The 17,624-nt window shown below is 44.7% G+C and overlaps 1 protein-coding gene across 1 annotated transcript in view; it reads left to right on the forward strand.

The window, feature by feature from the left end:
• The window catches only part of UNKL (unk like zinc finger), a 113,071-nt gene that overhangs the window by 75,750 nt on the left and 19,697 nt on the right, over positions 1-17,624 (forward strand). The window contains exon 10 of the mRNA XM_075318084.1: positions 13,169-13,343. Within this exon, the coding sequence (XP_075174199.1) occupies positions 13,169-13,343 (175 nt within the window). The remainder of the gene's footprint in view (positions 1-13,168; positions 13,344-17,624) is intronic.

The following is a 17,624-nucleotide window of genomic DNA, read 5'->3' on the forward strand; positions in this document are numbered from 1 at the left end:
AAAAGGGAACCAACAAGCAGAATTTTGTTATAGAACATAAAGCCAGCGCTATGCTGGCGCTAGGATGCTGAATGCAATAACTTTTGTTGACGGATTGGATGCACTGCTTGTTTGAGCGGCGTGTGCATCGCGTCAGGTCTTGCGTTTTTTATTTCACTTCTTTATGATTGCCTGGTCTTTTTCCCCCCGTTGACGCCTTTTCCTTAATGTCCCGCATGCGCTGTAGCGTTGGGAAGGATTAAATCAACTCTTCACTAAGATCGCATCAGCGTCTGCGCATGGCGCCATCTTATTGCAGACATTCTCCTGCTTCCTACATGTTCGATGTTGTTCCCGAGGTCGGCTTCATTCCAAGTGTTCCATCATGAGCTTCTGCTGATATGGGTGGGCTCCTCTTCTATTTTGACCATGCGCACTCCCGGGGTCTTGTAGAGGAAAAAAAAATGCAAGGGCGCATGCGCCACCCTTGGCAACAGCATAGGAAACAGGAGGAACGTGTCCTCAATAAGATGGCGCCGGAGATGGTGCTATGCGCATGCGCAGACTACGTCGCCATCTTAGTGAAGAGTTGATGAAATATTTCCCAATGTTGCTGCGCTAGCGCTCATCGGACATAAAGGAAAAAGCAGCGATGGGGAGATAAAGGCCAGGCAATCAACAGGACGGAATATCAAAGAAGGACCTGACCCACATAGTCCTGCCTTGATGCATATGCCAATCAAATGAGCAATGCGTTTGTGGAACTTGGATTAAAGATTTTTCAGCAATCAAGCATGCAATCTCTCAACTAAAGGTATCATTGCATTCAGCTTCCTAGCACCAGTGTGGCACTGGCTTTACGTCATATAGCAAAATTCTGCTGGTTGGTTCCCTTTAACAGATTTCTGTCAACATACAGTGTACACAGAAAGCAGCCAATCAGTGGTGTGCGCAGGATTATGTACAGCTCGGCATTCAGAGCTCTGCTGGATCTGCTGCAGAGGAAACAGATTGTATCACAAGGGCAGCACCCAGAAAACTATGTGATACATCGCTGGAATCAGGCTCTCAGCCCTTATATCATTATACTGTCTGATTACATAGCATAAACCTGCTGACAGATTCCCTTTATCAAAATACTCAAAGATCAGCTGTTCTATTTCCCTGCAGCACAACCACAGGGGAATATGAAGAATTACAACAGTCCTAGTGAAAGCAATGGGCTCTTTCTATGATGCATGGGTGTGTCTGGGTCTTCTGGGCTAAAAGTTGGGGGTTTCTTAGTTGAGGATCCCTTCTCCGTTAACAGAGAATTCATTAAAGGGTATTTGAAAATCCTTCCCCCCCCTTCTAAATCTGTCAACCCCTTTTAGCAAATTATATTAAACGTATTAAGCAAAATGAGCAGATTTATCATTTATACTGTTGCTTTACTTCTCACCTTAGCATTGAAATCACTGTCTAGTAATAACAGGGATCTAGACAAGCAGAATTTTAATTGACCCTTAATGTACATTTTGTTTGTTTTTGGTTTTTTTGTTTTTTTTTTTGTTTTAACAGAAGCTTTTGTGAAAACCTGTATTAAACCTGCATTAAAAAAAAAATAAAATAGCTGTAGCTGGACCATACAGTGGTTTTCTGCAAAATACACTTTATGAAGCTGCCACCTTTTAAAGAGGACAAACCACCAGGATTTTCCTATATGAACTAAAGCCAGTGCTATACTGGCACTATCATGCTGATTCTATACATACCTTTAGTTGTGAGATCAGATGTATAGTTTCTGAAATACAGGCAAGTAAAGTTTGTGAAATGCACTGTTATTTGATTGATAGGTGCTGTAGAATATCTAATACGTGTGGCGGGTTTTGTTAGTTATTCCCGCCCCTGCTTGCCTGCCTGTCCATTTTCCCCCCTGTCATTCCTCTCTCCTTCCTCCCCTGTAATAACAGACTGTGGAGGAAGGATGGACGGGCAGACAGGAGCAGGAATAACTAGCAAAACCCGACCCACCTATTAGATATTCTGTAGCTGCTATCAATCAAATAACCGTGCATTTCACAAACTTTACTTGCCTGTATTTCAGAAACTATACATCCGATTTCACAACTAAACGTATGTATAGAATCAGCATGATAGCGCCAGTATAGCACTGGCTTTAGTTTATATAGGAAAATCCTGGTGGTTTGTCCTCTTAAAAGGTTTATTCCCATCTTCCTAGATGAATATTGTTTGATAGTGCAATTAAAACAAGCACATTTGCAATTTATTACTTAACACTTTCTGCTATTCATGAGATATTAATGGGGTTGTCCAGTTTTCTGATAAGTCTTCAGTCACAAAGTGCAGACTTTTCTGAATCCTTAGAGTGTGCGCACCACACACTGTCACTATTCTCTGTTATTGCTGGAAAAAGTAGGTGGTCACGTGACTGCAAATATGATTCATTAAATAAGTAAAGCAGAGTATGTCTAGTCAGACTGTAGCTGAAAGTGTGTAAATCACAATCTTTGGGTCATGTAACTGCCTGCTTTTGTCAGCAATATGGGAATATCTTGACAGTGTGCAAAGTACGTGCTGTGAGGATTCAGAAGTCTGAATCTAGCGACCGCAGGCTCTTATCAGAAGACTTGACAACCTCTTTAACAATTTTATTTTGTTTACTGTTTGTTAGTGACCACCTTTCTACCACTAGGGATCATCACCGAAGCCGATCCGCATGATTGCGGCAATGAAAACACTGGACCATAGTGCGGAATCGCTCTCTGTTTTTGCTTTTTATTTTGTTTACAACTTGTTGCCTTGGAGACCGTCCATTGCTGCAGTGAAGCTAGCTGCGATTAGGAGCTTGTAAGCACTGCACGTTTTCTGTTGTCTAGCAGCAGTGGTCTGTTTCCAAGACAACAAGCTGTAAATAAGTGTGAATATCTCAAGAATGGCTGAAAAATTTTAATAAACAGCAAATTGCAAAATTTCTTACATCTACAAGCTTTTTATCGATCAGAAACAGTGTAATCGTCTGAGAACTGCTGAACAGGACTGTATTACAGGTCATAGGATTGACCCACTTAGGCTGCTTTCACACTACGTTTTTTTAACATGCGTCATGAACGTTTTTTTTAACGCAAAAACGGATCCAGTGCAAATGCGTTATTTCATTTCAATGCATTTGCAATGGACTCACGCCAACATGCGTTCACCTGCGTTTGCGTTCGTTATAGTCAGGATCCAGCGACTTGCAGTTTTTTTAACATTTTTCAAAAATGCTACTTGTAGCGTTTTTGAGCTGCGTCCAAATACTGCAAATTGCTGGATCCTGACTATACTGCATGTGATCGCTGGCATGCTGATAGACAGGATCCTGCTTGCTCTACTGAGCATGCCCAGAAACCAGCCTCGCGTGATCAGTCTCTCTCTCTCCCCCTCTCTCTCTGTCTCTCTCTCCCCCTCTCTCTGTCTCTCTCTCCCCCTCTCTCCCCTCTCTCTCTGTCTCCCTCTCCCCCTCTCTCTGTCTCTCTCTCCCCCTCTCTGTCTCTGTCTCTCTCTCTCTGTCTCTCTCTCCCCCTCTCTCTCTGTCTCTCTCTCCCCCTCTCTGTCTCTCTCTCCCCCTCTCTGTCTCTGTCTCTCTCTGTCTCTCTCTCCCCCTCTCTCTCTGTCTCTCTCTCCCCCTCTCTCCCCTCTCTCTCTGTCTCCCTCTCCCCCTCTCTCTGTCTCTCTCTCCCCCTCTCTGTCTCTCTCTCCCCCTCTCTGTCTCTGTCTCTCTCTCCCCCTCTCTCTGTCTCTCTCTCCCCCTCTCTCTCTCTGTCTCTCCCCCCCTCCCTCTCTGTCTCCCCCCCTCCCTCTCTGTCTCTCCCCCTCCCTCTCTGTCTCTCTCCCCCTCTCTCTGTCTCTCTCTCTCTCTCTCTGTCTCTCTCTCCCTCTCTCTCTGTCTCTCTCTCCCCCTCTCTCTGTCTCTCTCTCCCCCTCTCTCTGTCTCTCTCTCCCCCTCTCTCTGTCTCTCCCCCTCTCTCTCTCTGTCTCTCCCCCTCTCCCCCTCCCTCTGTCTCTCTCCCCCTCCCTCTCTGTCTCTCCCCCTCCCTCTCTGTCTCTCTCCCCCTCTCTCTGTCTCTCTCCCCCTCTCTGTCTCCCTCTCCCCCTCTCTCTGTCTCTCTCTCCCCCTCTCTCTGTCTCTCTCTCCCCCTCTCTCTGTCTCTCTCTCCCCCTCTCTCTGTCTCTCTCTCCCCCTCTCTCTGTCTCTCTCTCCCCCTCTCTCTGTCTCTCTCTCCCCCTCTGTCTCTCTCTCCCCCTCTGTCTCTCTCTCCCCCTCTCTCTGTCTCTCCCCCTCTCTCTGTCTCTCTCTCCCCCTCTCTCTGTCTCTCTCTCCCCCTCTCTCTGTCTCTCTCTCCCCCTCTCTCTGTCTCTCTCTCCCCCTCTCTCTGTCTCTCTCTCCCCCTCTCTCTGTCTCTCTCTCCCCCTCTCTCTGTCTCTCTCTCCCCCTCCCTCTCTGTCTCTCTCTCCCCCTCTCTCTGTCTCTCTCTCCCCCTCTCTCTGTCTCTCTCTCCCCCTCCCTCTCTGTCTCTCTCTCCCCCTCCCTCTCTGTCTCTCTCTCCCCCTCTCTCTGTCTCTCTCTCCCCCTCTCTCTGTCTCTCTCTCCCCCTCTCTCTGTCTCTCTCTCCCCCTCTCTCTGTCTCTCTCTCCCCCTCTCTCTGTCTCTCTCTCCCCCTCCCTCTCTGTCTCTCTCTCCCTCTCTCCCCCTCCCTCTCTCCCTCTCTCCCCCTCCCTCTCTGTCTCTCTCCCCCTCCCTCTCTGTCTCTCTCCCCCTCCCTCTCTGTCTCTCTCCCCCTCCCTCTCTGTCTCTCTCCCCCTCCCTCTCTGTCTCTCTCCCCCTCCCTCTCTGTCTCTCTCCCCCTCCCTCTCTGTCTCTCTCTCCCCCTCTCTCTGTCTCTCTCTCCCCCTCTCTCTGTCTCTCTCTCCCCCTCTCTCTGTCTCTCTCTCCCCCTCTCTCTGTCTCTCTCTCCCCCTCTCTCTGTCTCTCTCTCCCCCTCTCTCTGTCTCTCTCTCCCCCTCTCTCTGTCTCTCTCTCCCCCTCTCTCTGTCTCTCTCTCCCCCTCTCTCTGTCTCTCTCTCCCCCTCTCTCTGTCTCTCTCTCCCCCTCCCTCTGTCTCTCTCTCCCCCTCCCTCTCTGTCTCTCTCTCCCTCTCTCCCCCTCCCTCTCTGTCTCTCTCCCCCTCCCTCTCTGTCTCTCTCCCCCTCCCTCTCTGTCTCTCTCCCCCTCCCTCTCTGTCTCTCTCCCCCTCCCTCTCTGTCTCTCTCCCCCTCCCTCTCTGTCTCTCTCCCCCTCCCTCTCTGTCTCTCTCCCCCTCCCTCTCTGTCTCTCTCCCCCTCCCTCTCTGTCTCTCTCCCCCTCCCTCTGTCTCTCTCCCCCTCCCTCTCTCCCTCTCTCCCCCTCCCTCTCTCCCTCTCTCCCCCTCCCTCTCTGTCTCTCTCCCCCTCCCTCTCTGTCTCTCTCCCCCTCCCTCTCTGTCTCTCTCCCCCTCCCTCTCTGTCTCTCTCCCCCTCCCTCTCTGTCTCTCTCCCCCTCCCTCTCTGTCTCTCTCCCCCTCCCTCTCTGTCTCTCTCCCCCTCCCTCTGTCTCTCTCCCCCTCCCTCTCTGTCTCTCTCCCCCTCCCTCTCTGTCTCTCTCCCCCTCCCTCTCTGTCTCTCTCCCCCTCCCTCTCTGTCTCTCTCTCTCCCCCGCCTCAGAGCTGCGGACACTCTAACCAACGTAAATATCGGGTAACCAAGCAAAGCGCTTCCCTTAGTTACCCGATGTTTACCTTGGTTACGAGCCTCCGCAGCTGTCAGATGCCGGCTCCCAGTCTGTCACGTTCAGTTCCAGTGACTCCTGATCACATGACTCCAATGCCCGCCCATAAACATCCAGTGACAGGATCCTGCAAAATAACACATGCGTTTTTTTGCTGTAAAAGCAGGATCCGCTTTTACAGCAAAAAAACGTTCATGACGCATGTTAAAAAAACAGTGTGAAAGCAGCCTTACCTGTAAATTGAAAATATGGGGAAGCTTTCACAAAGTGAGGCCCCCCCCCCTTCCCACAAGACAAAATCTACCCCCCCTTTCACCCCCGAAAGCCAGAACAAAGCGCCAGTAGGAAGACTCACCTCTTTACTGATGCATATCCAAATGACTGGCATGTAGTGCTTCATTCTTCCCGCAGGTTTTTTTTTAAAAACATTTGGTCAAATTTTACTTTAAAATCTGGTATTTTTGTTATGGCATCTTTTTGCCTTTTTTACTATGGACCATGTTGATGTGTACAAATAATTTTTCCTATCTGTTTTGTGTATTTAAACATTCGAATGTTACTAAATGTCATCTAGAGTTATCACTTCTCTTATGTTTCTTACTGGAGAACAGACCTGTTAAAGGATGTGGATACCTTTTGCATTGACTTTTTTTTTTTCTTTTCTTTTTGTTTTATTCCTAAAAGTAATATTAAAGGGAACCTGTCACCAGATTTGGCACCTATAAGCTGCGGCCACCACCACTGGGCCCTTATATACAGTATTCTAACATGCTGTATATAAGAGCCCAGGCCGCTGTGTACAACATAAAAATCACTTTATAATACTCAACCTAAATGGTCTGGGCTCTTATACACAGCATGTTAGAATGCTGTATATAAGAGCACACTGGTAGTGGCCGCAGCTTATAGTCACCAAATCTGGTGACCGGTTCCCTTTAAGCAGCTTTCTTAAATGTATTGATGAGCGCGCACTACCATGGCCAATACTCTGTATTCGTAACAAGCAGTCGGACACTTAGCCTGGCTTGACTCGAGTACCAAGTATAATGGAAATCAATGGGGAACTTGAGCATTTTTCCAGAAGATTTTCCTGAAAAATGCTTGAGTTCCCCATTGACTTCCATTATACTTGGTACTGTAGTCTAGCCTATCTGCGCATCCGACTGCTGGTAGCGCTCGCTCATCATTACTTAAAGGGAATCTGTCACCAGGTTTTTCCACCTAATCTGAGAGCAGCATAATGTAGGGGCACAGATCCTGATTCCAGCGATGTGTCACTTACTGGGCTGCTTAGTGTAGTTTTGTTAAAATCACTGTTTAATCAGCAGTAGATTATCATTACAGGACTACTTTGCATGCTGCAGGTAGTCCAGCACATTCATGAGCTCTGTAGATCTGCAGCAGAGAGAGCATTGCTTTTATCAAAATGATCGCAAACAGCTTAGTAAGTGACACATCTCTGCCATCAGGGTCTGTCTCTACATTATGCTGCTCTCAGATGAGGGAGCAAAAATCTGTTGACCGATTCCCTTTTAATAGTCTTCATTAAACTTTATTGTTGTAGAGTCAGTAACTCCTTGACATAGCTGGCTGTCCTGTTGCTTCCAACATAGGTCCCACACTGCTGCTGACTCTGTAGGTTCACTATGCTTTCTCTGTCCTCAGTTTTAGGCCAGATAAATGGCTACTAAATTTTGGCAGGACCTGACTCACAATCAAATGTATATGGGGCTTCTCTACTGCACCTTGATTAATGAAATCAGTGTAACAAGATTCCGGCATGTTAAATTTCATAGTATTATGGTTTTCTTCACAGGGGTATAAGCCACTGACAGAAGTGCGTTACTCTGGTCTCCTTTTAAAAGGACGTTTATGTTCTGACGAACCGAGCGTACATTTGGCTGATATATATGGACCAGCTTTATACGTGGCATCAGGGACGGGGGAGATGATTGGCTGGTCAGAGTGTAACGGGGGGGCAAAGGTACAAACCCCTATATAGAGGGGTAAATCTCAGAAGCTGGGTATCGGTGTATAGAGTCCATGGCATCCACTGCAGGGAGAAGGAAAAAAGTCAGTACAGGAATAAAGCTGTGCCCATACATAAGAGCTAGTGAAGACTGCAGACATACAGGAATAAAGCTGTGCACATACATAACAGCTAGTGAAGACTGCAGAAGTACAGGAATACAGCTGTGCCCATACATAAGAGCTAGTGAAGACTGCAGAAGTACAGGAATAAAGCTGTGCTCATACATAAGAGCTAGTGAAGACTGCAGAAGTACAGGAATAAAGCTGTGCTCATACATAAGAGCTAGTGAAGACTGCAGAAGTACAGGAATAAAGCTGTGCTCATACATAAGAGCTAGTGAAGACTGCAGAAGTACAGGAATAAAGCTGTGCTCATACATAAGAGCTAGTGAAGACTGCAGTACAGGAATAAAGCTGTGCTCATACATAAGAGCTAGTGAAGACATACAGGAATAAAGCTGTGCACATACATAAGAGCTAGTGAAGACTACAGACGTACAGGAATAAAGCTGTGCTCATACATAAGAGCTAGTGAAGACATACAGGAATAAAGCTGTGCTCATACATAAGAGCTAGTGAAGACATACAGGAATACAGCTGTGCCCATACATAAGAGCTAGTGAAGACTGCAGTACAGGAATAAAGCTGTGCCCATACATAAGAGCTAATGAAGACTGCAGAAGTACAGGAATAAAGCTGTGCCCTACATAAGAGCTAGTGAAGACTGCAGACATACAGGAATAAAGCTGTGCACATACATAACAGCTAGTGAAGACTGCAGAAGTACAGGAATACAGCTGTGCCCATACATAAGAGCTAGTGAAGACTGCAGAAGTACAGGAATAAAGCTGTGCTCATACATAAGAGCTAGTGAAGACTGCAGAAGTACAGGAATAAAGCTGTGCTCATACATAAGAGCTAGTGAAGACTGCAGAAGTACAGGAATAAAGCTGTGCTCATACATAAGAGCTAGTGAAGACTGCAGTACAGGAATAAAGCTGTGCTCATACATAAGAGCTAGTGAAGACATACAGGAATAAAGCTGTGCACATACATAAGAGCTAGTGAAGACTACAGACGTACAGGAATAAAGCTGTGCTCATACATAAGAGCTAGTGAAGACATACAGGAATAAAGCTGTGCTCATACATAAGAGCTAGTGAAGACATACAGGAATACAGCTATGCCCATACATAAGAGCTAGTGAAGACTGCAGTACAGGAATAAAGCTGTGCCCATACATAAGAGCTAATGAAGACTGCAGAAGTACAGGAATAAAGCTGTGCCCTACATAAGAGCTAGTGAAGACTGCAGAAGTACAGGAATAAAGCTGTGCCCAAACATAAGAGCTAGTGGAGACTACAGACGTACAGGAATAAAGCTGTGCTCATACATAAGAGCTAGTGAAGACTGCAGAAGTACAGGAATAAAGCTGTGCCCATACATAAGAGCTAGTGAAGACTGCAGAAGTACAGGAGTAAAGCTGTGCCCATACATAAGAGCTAGTGAAGACTGCAGAAGTACAGGAATAAAGCTGTGTCCATACATAAGAGCTAGTGAAGACTGCAGAAGTACAGGAATAAAGCTGTGCCCATACATAAGAGCTAGTGAAGACTGCAGAAGTACAGGAATAAAGCTGTGTCCATACATAAGAGCTAGTGAAGACTGCAGAAGTACAGGAATAAAGCTGTGCCCATACATAAGAGCTAGTGAAGACTGCAGAAGTACAGGAATAAAGCTGTGCCCATACATAAGAGCTAGTGAAGACATACAGGAATAAAGCTGTGCACATACATAAGAGCTAGTGAAGACTGCAGAAGTACAGGAATAAAGCTGTGCTCATACATAAGAGCTAGTGAAGACTGCAGTACAGGAATAAAGCTGTGCCCATACATAAGAGCTAGTGAAGACTGCAGTACAGGAATAAAGCTGTGCCCATAGATAAGAGCTAGTGAAGACTGCAGAAGTACAGGAATAAAGCTGTGCACATACATAAGAGCTAGTGAAGACTGCAGAAGTACAGGAATAAAGCTGTGCCCATACATAAGAGCTAGTGAAGACATACAGGAATAAAGCTGTGCACATACATAAGAGCTAGTGAAGACTGCAGAAGTACAGGAATAAAGCTGTGCCCATACATAAGAGCTAGTGAAGACATACAGGAATAAAGCTGTGCCCATACATAAGAGCTAGTGAAGACTGCAGAAGTACAGGAATAAAGCTGTGCTCATACATAAGAGCTAGTGAAGACTGCAGTACAGGAAAAAAGCTGTGCCCATACATAAGAGCTAGTGAAGACTGCAGTACAGGAATAAAGCTGTGCCCATACATAAGAGCTAGTGAAGACTGCAGAAGTACAGGAATAAAGCTGTGCCCATACATAAGAGCTAGTGAAGACTGCAGAAGTACAGGAATAAAGCTGTGCCCATACATAAGAGCTAGTGAAGACTGCAGAAGTACAGGAATAAAGCTGTGCCCATACATAAGAGCTAGTGAAGACTGCAGAAGTACAGGAATAAAGCTGTGCCCATACATAAGAGCTAGTGAAGACATACAGGAATAAAGCTGTGCACATACATAAGAGCTAGTGAAGACTGCAGAAGTACAGGAATAAAGCTGTGCTCATACATAAGAGCTAGTGAAGACTGCAGTACAGGAATAAAGCTGTGCCCATACATAAGAGCTAGTGAAGACTGCAGTACAGGAATAAAGCTGTGCCCATACATAAGAGCTAGTGAAGACTGCAGAAGTACAGGAATAAAGCTGTGCACATACATAAGAGCTAGTGAAGACTGCAGAAGTACAGGAATAAAGCTGTGCACATACATAAGAGCTAGTGAAGACTGCAGAAGTACAGGAATAAAGCTGTGCCCATACATAAGAGCTAGTGAAGACATACAGGAATAAAGCTGTGCACATACATAAGAGCTAGTGAAGACTGCAGAAGTACAGGAATAAAGCTGTGCCCATACATAAGAGCTAGTGAAGACATACAGGAATAAAGCTGTGCCCATACATAAGAGCTAGTGAAGACTGCAGAAGTACAGGAATAAAGCTGTGCTCATACATAAGAGCTAGTGAAGACTGCAGTACAGGAAAAAAGCTGTGCCCATACATAAGAGCTAGTGAAGACTGCAGTACAGGAATAAAGCTGTGCCCATACATAAGAGCTAGTGAAGACTGCAGAAGTACAGGAATAAAGCTGTGCCCATACATAAGAGCTAGTGAAGACTGCAGAAGTACAGGAATAAAGCTGTGCCCATACATAAGAGCTAGTGAAGACTGCAGAAGTACAGGAATAAAGCTGTGCACATACATAAGAGCTAGTGAAGACTGCAGAAGTACAGGAATAAAGCTGTGCCCATACATAAGAGCTAGTGAAGACTGCAGAAGTACAGGAATAAAGCTGTGCCCATACATAAGAGCTAGTGAAGACATACAGGAATAAAGCTGTGCACATACATAAGAGCTAGTGAAGACTGCAGAAGTACAGGAATAAAGCTGTGCTCATACATAAGAGCTAGTGAAGACTGCAGTACAGGAATAAAGCTGTGCCCATACATAAGAGCTAGTGAAGACTGCAGTACAGGAATAAAGCTGTGCCCATACATAAGAGCTAGTGAAGACTGCAGAAGTACAGGAATAAAGCTGTGCACATACATAAGAGCTAGTGAAGACTGCAGAAGTACAGGAATAAAGCTGTGCACATACATAAGAGCTAGTGAAGACTGCAGAAGTACAGGAATAAAGCTGTGCCCATACATAAGAGCTAGTGAAGACATACAGGAATAAAGCTGTGCACATACATAAGAGCTAGTGAAGACTGCAGAAGTACAGGAATAAAGCTGTGCCCATACATAAGAGCTAGTGAAGACATACAGGAATAAAGCTGTGCCCATACATAAGAGCTAGTGAAGACTGCAGAAGTACAGGAATAAAGCTGTGCTCATACATAAGAGCTAGTGAAGACTGCAGTACAGGAAAAAAGCTGTGCCCATACATAAGAGCTAGTGAAGACTGCAGTACAGGAATAAAGCTGTGCCCATACATAAGAGCTAGTGAAGACTGCAGAAGTACAGGAATAAAGCTGTGCCCATACATAAGAGCTAGTGAAGACTGCAGAAGTACAGGAATAAAGCTGTGCCCATACATAAGAGCTAGTGAAGACTGCAGAAGTACAGGAATAAAGCTGTGCACATACATAAGAGCTAGTGAAGACTGCAGAAGTACAGGAATAAAGCTGTGCCCATACATAAGAGCTAGTGAAGACTGCAGAATCCTGAACACACAGACCAGCATGTATTACTGGGAGGGACTCGCCCACATGAGCAATATCTGACACTAAGAACAAGTCACAAACTGTTTATCATGGGGGTCCAAAAATGAATGACTGAATTGCACCAATTTTTATAAAAAGTTTCTTGTCAGAGGTGTCCATTGCTTTTACATGTCTTGTCGAGTTGGAACGTCTAATGAACAATGATATTCAAGCAGCCTTTATCCTGTTGCCTTTTAGGGTCCATATTACAGCTGCTGCAAGACGTGTGCTTTTTCAATTCTCCTGAAAACTTAGACTGACTTAAAAGGAGTCGTCCAGCACAAAATGACTGTTCAAACCAAGCCTGAGTGCTCGGAGCCTCATTGACATGGCCCAGCAATTCAGAGCATCTTCTCATTGATTTGTTTTCCATCTATCTCCACCCTCCTTTGCTCTAATATCAGAGCTGTCAATCAAAGAAGTTGGGTAGAGATAGAAAATAAGTAAGTGGGAAGGGGATCTGGACTTTACGGCCACGGCAAGGGTGCACCGAGCACGTGTTCTTGGTTTGAACAGTCATTTTGTGCTGACATGCAAATTAAATGTTTGTTCATTCTTCTTTCTGCATGAAATGGGTCTCTTTATGTTTACTTATGTTGTCTCGTAATATTCTGCAGAAGTGCTGCAGGTACTGTAGATTGACATGTTCTGTATCTTTGTGATCTGCCTATTTAATTATTTTATTATTGTGAACTTCCAACTCCCCAGTTCTATCTATCCACTCACTGATTTTATCTTTTGCGATCACTTTCTAATCTATGAATTATTCAGTTTGTGATTTACCTTTTATACACAAGCATATGATACAAAGGAGACCCATGCAGCTGCATTTACACAACCCACCCCCCTCCCACCTTCATGGGAATATTTGGAATTCATTGCAGCCTTTGGGAGTCGACTTTGTGTGACATGTTTTTTGGATTGTTTGAAGTAGACCTTGTTGGTTTGACCTGTGCTTGATCCACGCAATATTTATCTATTTTATCTATTTTACTTGTATGCAAAAAACCCAAAACTGCATGTTTGCTTATTTAATGTATATATTCTTTAAACAGAGCCATCTCAGTGTTTTTTCAGTGGTAAACCCACTGGCTTCCAGTATAACATCCAGTATAACTTCTAGTCTGGCGTCCAGTATTGGCTCAGATAGTTCATCCCCTACCGCGCTATCAAGTGTTAATGCCAAAGCACTCCCATTCTACCCTGCTAATACTGTGGAATCAGTCATAGGTAAGCCTACGTCTTTCATCTTTTACTTTTCAATATGACCTTTGGTATATAAAACGGTTTTCTTATCATTCATTCATTCATTCATTCATTTATTTTTTTTTATAGACATTTGCCCATTTGTCACATGGGAAATAAATTTTATATATATATATATATATATATATATATATATATATATATATATATAAATATTATATATATATATATATATATATGTATTCATATTATATTATAATATAAATATATATTTTTTTTTAATTTTTTTTTGTTTTATTAAGAGTTTTTGATTTATTACTATAACACGTCAGGAATCGCATGGGAAAATAGTCACCCCATTAAAATATATATATATATTCTAGGCTCTTCAAAGTAGCCACCTTTTGCTTTGATTACTGCTTTGCACACTCTTGGCATTCTCTTGATGAGCTTCAAGAGGTAGTCACCGGAAATGGTTTTCCAACAGTCTTGAAGGAGTTCCCAGAGATGCTTAGCACTTGTTGGCCCTTTTGCCTTCACTCTGCGGTCCAGCTCACCCCAAAACATCTCGATTGGGTTCAGGTCTGGTGACTGTGGAGGCCAGGTCATCTGGCGTAGCACCCCATCACTCTCCTTCTTAGTCAAATAGCCCTTACACAGCCTGGAGGTGTGTTTGTGGTCATTGTCATGTTGAAAAATAAATGATAGTCCAACTAAACGCAAACCGGATGGAATAGCACGCCGCTGCAAGATGCTGTGGCAGCCATACTGGTTCTGTATGCCTTCAATTTTGAATAAATCCCCAACAGTGTCACCAGCAAAGCACCCCCACACCATCAAACCTCCACCTCCATGCTTCAAGGTGGGAACCAGCCAAGTAGAGTCCATCCGTTCACCTTTTCTACAAAGACACAGTGGTTGGATCCAAAGATCTCAAATTTGGACTCATCAGAACAAAGCACAGATTTCCACTGGTCTAATGTGTGTGTGTGTGTGTGTGTGTGTATGTATGTTTATTATATATGTTTGTTATATAAATGAGACTGGTACATGAAAATCTACCTATAAAGCTGACACATAAACACATAAAATAAAATGAGATAATACAATATCAATAATACCACTTGGTTTGCGTGGGTTTAAAAAAACAATTTTATGTTGTAATAAAATAATCCATACTAGTGAAATATAGAATGCAAGAGATTAAGACAAAATAAAATACTCCCAGCTAGGTGAATCAATGTGTGGATGAAGGACCACCACATCAAAACCCTGTCATGGCCATCCCAGTCTCCAGACCTGAACCCCATTGAAAACCTCTGGAATGTAATCAAGAGGAAGATGGATAGTCACAAGCCATCAAACAAAGAACTGCTTGCATTTTTGCACCAGGCGTGGCATAAGGTCACCCAAAAGCAGTGTGAAAGACTGGTGGAAAGCAGCCAAGACTCATGAAAGCTGTGATTAAAAATCATGGTTATTCCACAAAATATTGATTTCTGAACTTTTCCTGAGGTAAAACATTATTAGTATTGTTGTTTCTAAATGATTATGAACTTGTTTTCTTTGCATTATTTGAGGTGTGAAAGCACTGTGCATTGTTTTGTTATTTTGACAATTTCTCATTTTCAGAAAATAAATACAAAATGTATTGCTTGGAAATTTGGAGACAACGTCAGTAGCTTATAGAATAAAAGAACAATTTACATTTTACTCAAAAATATAAAGAGAAAAATCAGAAAAACGGACAATTTTGCAGTGGTGTCTTAATTTTTGCCAGAACTGTATATATAATCGGATTTTCATATGGCAGTCTCATTTATATCATTAATTCTTTATTTTTTTTCTACTATATGTTGGAACTCCGAGTCTGACTTGAGCTCTGCAATCTTGCCTAATATCACTATTGTTGTTTTATAGTGTGTCCCCATTTTTTATATTTGTATAATATAGTAAAATGTAATCTTTTTGTGTTTGATTCACGTTTCACGTGCTAGAGGTCAGTCAATGCTATTTAAAGGTAATCTGTCACTAGGTTTTTGCTACCTAATCTGAGAGCAGGATAACGTAGGGGCATAAAATCCTGATTCCAGTGATGTCACTTACTGGGCTGCTTAGTGTAGTTTTGATAAGATCACTGATTAATCAGTAGGAGATTATCATCACAGGACTATTTGCTGTGCTGCAGGTAGTCCAGCATAATCATGAGCTCTGTATAACTGCTAGATCTGCAGCAGAGAAAACATTGATTTTATCAAAATAACAGCAAACGGCCCAGTAAGTGACACATCACTGGAATCAGGGTCTCTGTCTCTACATTATGCTGCTCTCAGATGGGGGAGCAAAAACCTGGTGAGAGATTCCCTTTAAATGCCCTAATTTCACAATAAAATATCACTGAACCTTTTATGTTTTCCATAAATTTCACCCGAAAACGAAATATACCCAACTTTTTGTGACTATTGTATGAAAAATAAACTAGATTTGTCATAGAAATGAATGGGAAGAGTTTTGCAAATTTGTTTTTTAAGTGGAATTTTGACACGGATGCATGAAAAAATAAACATAAAAAAAGCCTTAATGTTAACCCTTAGCGTTTGTAGTATTGAAAGAGTCTGGCATTCCCGATCTTTGTCCTTCAATACCATATATGTTAAATACACCTACCGTATATACTCGAGTATAAGCCGAGGCACCTAATTTTACCACAAAAAACTGGGAAAACTTATTGACTCGAGTATAAGTCTAGGATTATAAGATGCACTCAAAATTTTAGAGAAGGAGAATTGGAAAAAATAATTTTTAATGTTAAAATTGGGGTCTGTCTTATAATTCTAGTGTGTCTTATATTAGCTCACCAGGGCGGCGATGGCGGTAGAGGGGCTCAGGAGGCTGGGTCGGCGATGCTTCTGGCTTGGAGGACGGGGGTGTCCGTGACTTAAGACGATCACAGGACGGAAGGTCGGCAATACTTTGGGCTCGGGAGTGTCACGGCTCAGGAGGGTCGGCGATACTGTGGGCTTCGGGGTATCATGGTGGTTGCCATTGAGCCTGCTAGTGGGCTGAGAGCTCAATTGAATCCGCCGACTGTTGACGTGATAGACTTAAAGACAATGGCCGCAGAAGAGGCGCGTGCGCAGATTGAGATCTCTGAGAGACAAGATCTCAATCTGCGCACGCGCCGCTTCCGCAGCCATTTTCTTAAAGTCTATTGCGTCAACCGTAGATTGTTTCAACGGAGCTTGGGGCCCGGCGGCAGGCTCAGAGGGGCCCGGCGGCAGGCTCAGAGGGGCCCGGCGGCAGGCTCAGAGGTGGCCGCCGGCAGGCTCAGAGGTGGCCGCCGGCAGGCTCAGAGGTGGCCGCCGGCAGGCTCAGAGGGGCCCGCCGGCAGGCTCAGAGGGGCCCGCCGGCAGGCTCAGAGGGGCCCGCCGGCAGGCTCAGAGGGGCCCGCCGGCAGGCTCAGAGGGGCCCGCCGGCAGGCTCAGAGGGGCCCGCCGGCAGGCTCAGAGGGGCCCGCCGGCAGGCTCAGAGGGGCCCGCCGGCAGGCTCAGAGGGGCCCGCCGGCAGGCTCAGAGGGGCCCGCCTTGACACCCCTGAGCTCCCAATATTGCTGACCCTCCTGAGCCACGATACTGCCACAACACCCCCGAGCCACAGTATCGTCGACCCTCATCCTATTACCCTGACCCGGCAAACTTTATCCAGATTATAAGAGGTACCCCCGTTTCCCCCCAGTTTTTGTTTTTTTTTGGGACAAAAAAAGGCATCTTCTAATCTGGAAGTGGGACCCTCACTCGAGTATAAGCAGAGGAGGGCTTTTTCAGCAGAAAAAAAATGTGCTGAAAAAGTCGGCTTATACACGAGTATAAACTGCTTTAGGCGCTGTTCACACCACATTTTCATTTTCTGTGCAGGTATAGGTGTTGTCACATATGCCGCTGCACATTATTAAGCCACATATGATGCTTTCCTATATGGTGGAGGGGAACAAAATGAAAGCAGCCCAAGGGCTACTTGCCATCTGTAGGGCTCGCTGGCCTCCCTTGGTGCAGGTGTCGTACTGACATTACTCGATTACATCAGCTCTGGCTTTCCCCCGGGGGGCTCCGCACTCTATATTTAGGGTGTAAACAGTTCTTGCTTTCGACTTGCAGAATAGAAAGGGGAGGGGGTGCTGTGGCTTGTGAAGCAGGACGGTGGGCACGCTGCTCCTGAGTCCTCCTCTATTCCTGGCAGCGTATGATGAGGCTGCGGTCACATGGGCAGGGAGCTGCCGACATCAGCTGCCATGGTACAGTGTATGTG

This window comes from Anomaloglossus baeobatrachus, chromosome 7 (assembly GCF_048569485.1).
Source record: "Anomaloglossus baeobatrachus isolate aAnoBae1 chromosome 7, aAnoBae1.hap1, whole genome shotgun sequence".
NCBI lineage: Eukaryota > Metazoa > Chordata > Amphibia > Anura > Aromobatidae > Anomaloglossus > Anomaloglossus baeobatrachus.